The sequence below is a fragment of the Mus caroli genome, chromosome 11, assembly GCF_900094665.2.
Source record: "Mus caroli chromosome 11, CAROLI_EIJ_v1.1, whole genome shotgun sequence".
Classification (NCBI taxonomy): Eukaryota; Metazoa; Chordata; class Mammalia; order Rodentia; family Muridae; genus Mus; species Mus caroli.
In genome coordinates, this window is record NC_034580.1 from 111,378,744 (window position 1) to 111,381,067 (window position 2,324).

A 2,324-nucleotide genomic window follows, 5' to 3' on the forward strand; every position below is an offset into this window, starting at 1 on the left:
AAGAGGGCGCCAGATCTTGTTACGGATGGTTGTGAGCCACCATGTGGTTGCTGGGATTTGAACTCTGGACCTTCGGAAGAGCAGTTGGGTGCTCTTACCCACTGAGCCATCTCACCAGCCCCTGCTTTCTTTTTTATCAGACAACGCCTTGCTGCTATATAGCTTGGACTAGCCTTGATTTTTCTGTAATTCTCCTGTCTCAGCCTGCTGAATGTTGAAATGAGTTAACGCACCTTGCATTACTTTTCTAAGACCTAATATTTAAAGTTTTATAATATTTGAAGTCCGGCATGGTGGTGCACGCCTTTAATCCCAGCACTTGGGAGGCAGAGGCAAACCTGTGGGTGATGAATGTTCAATGGAAGATGCCACATAATAAACCCCTTTGGTAACCACCTCTAACTGGGAACAGAACCCTGGGCCTCCTCATGGTGGGCAAATGCTCTATCACTACACTATGGCTATTCCCCAGTCTCATCCCTAAACTTGACTAAGTGTGTGTGTGTGTGTGTGTGTGGAAGCATGTTGACTAAGTGTGTGTGTATGTGGAAGCATGTCGAGTGCTGGCAAACAGGTCATTAGTAGACTGCTTGCCTGGCATGTGAGATTCTAGTCTTGTACAGGAGTGGAGGCAGCTCCCAGGACAACTTCAACTCTCTTTTTTTTTAAGATTTATTTATTTATTATATGTAAGTACACTGTAGCTGTCCTCAGACACTCCAGAAGAGGGAGCCAGATCTCGTTACGGATGGTTGTGAGCCACCATGTGGTTGCTGGGATTTGAACTCTGGACCTCTGGAAGAGCAGTCGGGTGCTCTTCCCCACTGAGCCATCTCACCAGCCCCCAACTTCAACTCTTAAGTCAGGCTCTCTCCTACTGTGGGTTTCAGGACTGGGTACAATCAGGCTCACAGAGCCACCTCAAAAGGACCCTTCCCAAAACTTCTTTGTTGACTAATTCTTTAGGGAGATTGTTTCACCAAAAGTTATAGAATATAAAATGTGCAATGTGGTGGCACACACCTTTGATCCCAGCACTTGGGAGGCAGAGATAAGTACATCTCTGTGAGTTTCAGGCCAGACATAAATAAAATGAATGCTAACACAGGAACTTAAACAAGTCTGGAGGCAGTTTTTTTATTGTACTATAAAGGGGGCATAAAACAGAAAATATGCCTATACTCCTAACATGACAGTACAGCCTTCCAGGCCAATCTAACCACAAATGAGGCCTTCTTGAAACTCAAAATGAATTCCACAATTTTCACATCTTAGAAAACAAGAAAAATCCTACTGCTGCTATTACTACAGCTAACGAAGCAGTGTGGGAAACAGAGCTGTCATCTTCAAAGTTGCCCTTGCTTTAGTAACTCAGCATTGCAAGGGACGCTCTAATAAACCCTGTGCAACTTTCCATATTTGTCCCAATCAAGAGGAGCCTGGCTTGCTGTCCCACTGAGGAGAGGCTGGAGGACGGCCCGAGTTCAAGGCCAGTCTAGTCTACATAGCATGTTCTAGGCAGCCAGCAAAGCAATGACAAAAACCCAACACCCAAATCACACAGAATTTTCTATTTCTTAACACCTGTAAGAGTTTTCCTCATAGTAAAAAACGAAAGTGTTCATGCTTTTCTCAAAAATGATTACAATTTTCTAACCTCTGGGGTTGGGTAGGCAACTTCCTTAGGATACAGTAATCTGGCTTAGCATATACCATACTATGACCTCAACAATTATTGGGGAAAAAGAGAAAAAAAAAGTGTGTTTGTGTGTGAGCTAGAAACCACATACTTCAGAAAAACTGCAATACCCAAATTCTCTTTTGAGACAGGGTGTGTTTCTGTGTATTCCAGGCTGCCTCTAGTCCTGGGGAATAAAGGTGTGTACTACCACACCCAAATATTTTGACAGAATGCATTGTCTAAATAATAAAAGGGAAAAAACAACAACAAAACCCCCACCAAATATTAATCCACTTTTCCCCCTCATTTAAGTGCAGACATCTCCTTGGGAACTTGTAGTCTTATGGATCTAATGAGGGAATTACTGGGTTAGCACAAGAATCATAATATTAAACCTACCTGCAAATGTACATACAATATAATCACATGCATCTTAACAAAAATAGTCATGCAATACTGTGATAGTCCATTTTCTACTGCTTCAGCTGTGTACATGGATTATTAAGTGGAAGTACACTTATCAATTCCTCACCTGCCGTTCACAATAGGCTTTCATTAGTTTACTAAGTGGTGTATGCCTCTTAATCTTAAACTGCACCACAGAACCATCCTGTCCCGCCACCTTCAAATTAATATGGTCGTT

At 42.6% G+C, this 2,324-nt stretch overlaps 1 protein-coding gene across 3 annotated transcripts in view; it reads right to left on the reverse strand.

Annotated features, from left to right (window-relative positions):
* Sumo2 (small ubiquitin like modifier 2) overlaps positions 1–2,324 on the reverse strand; it is a 14,001-nt gene that overhangs the window by 9,847 nt on the left and 1,830 nt on the right. For 2 of the 3 annotated variants that reach the window (XM_029484110.1, XM_021176719.2), the window contains exon 4: positions 2,214–2,287. In XM_029484110.1, coding sequence (XP_029339970.1) covers positions 2,214–2,287 — 74 coding nt within the window. The remainder of the gene's footprint in view (positions 1–2,213; positions 2,288–2,324) is intronic. The other variant, XM_029484109.1, reaches the window with a different exon arrangement.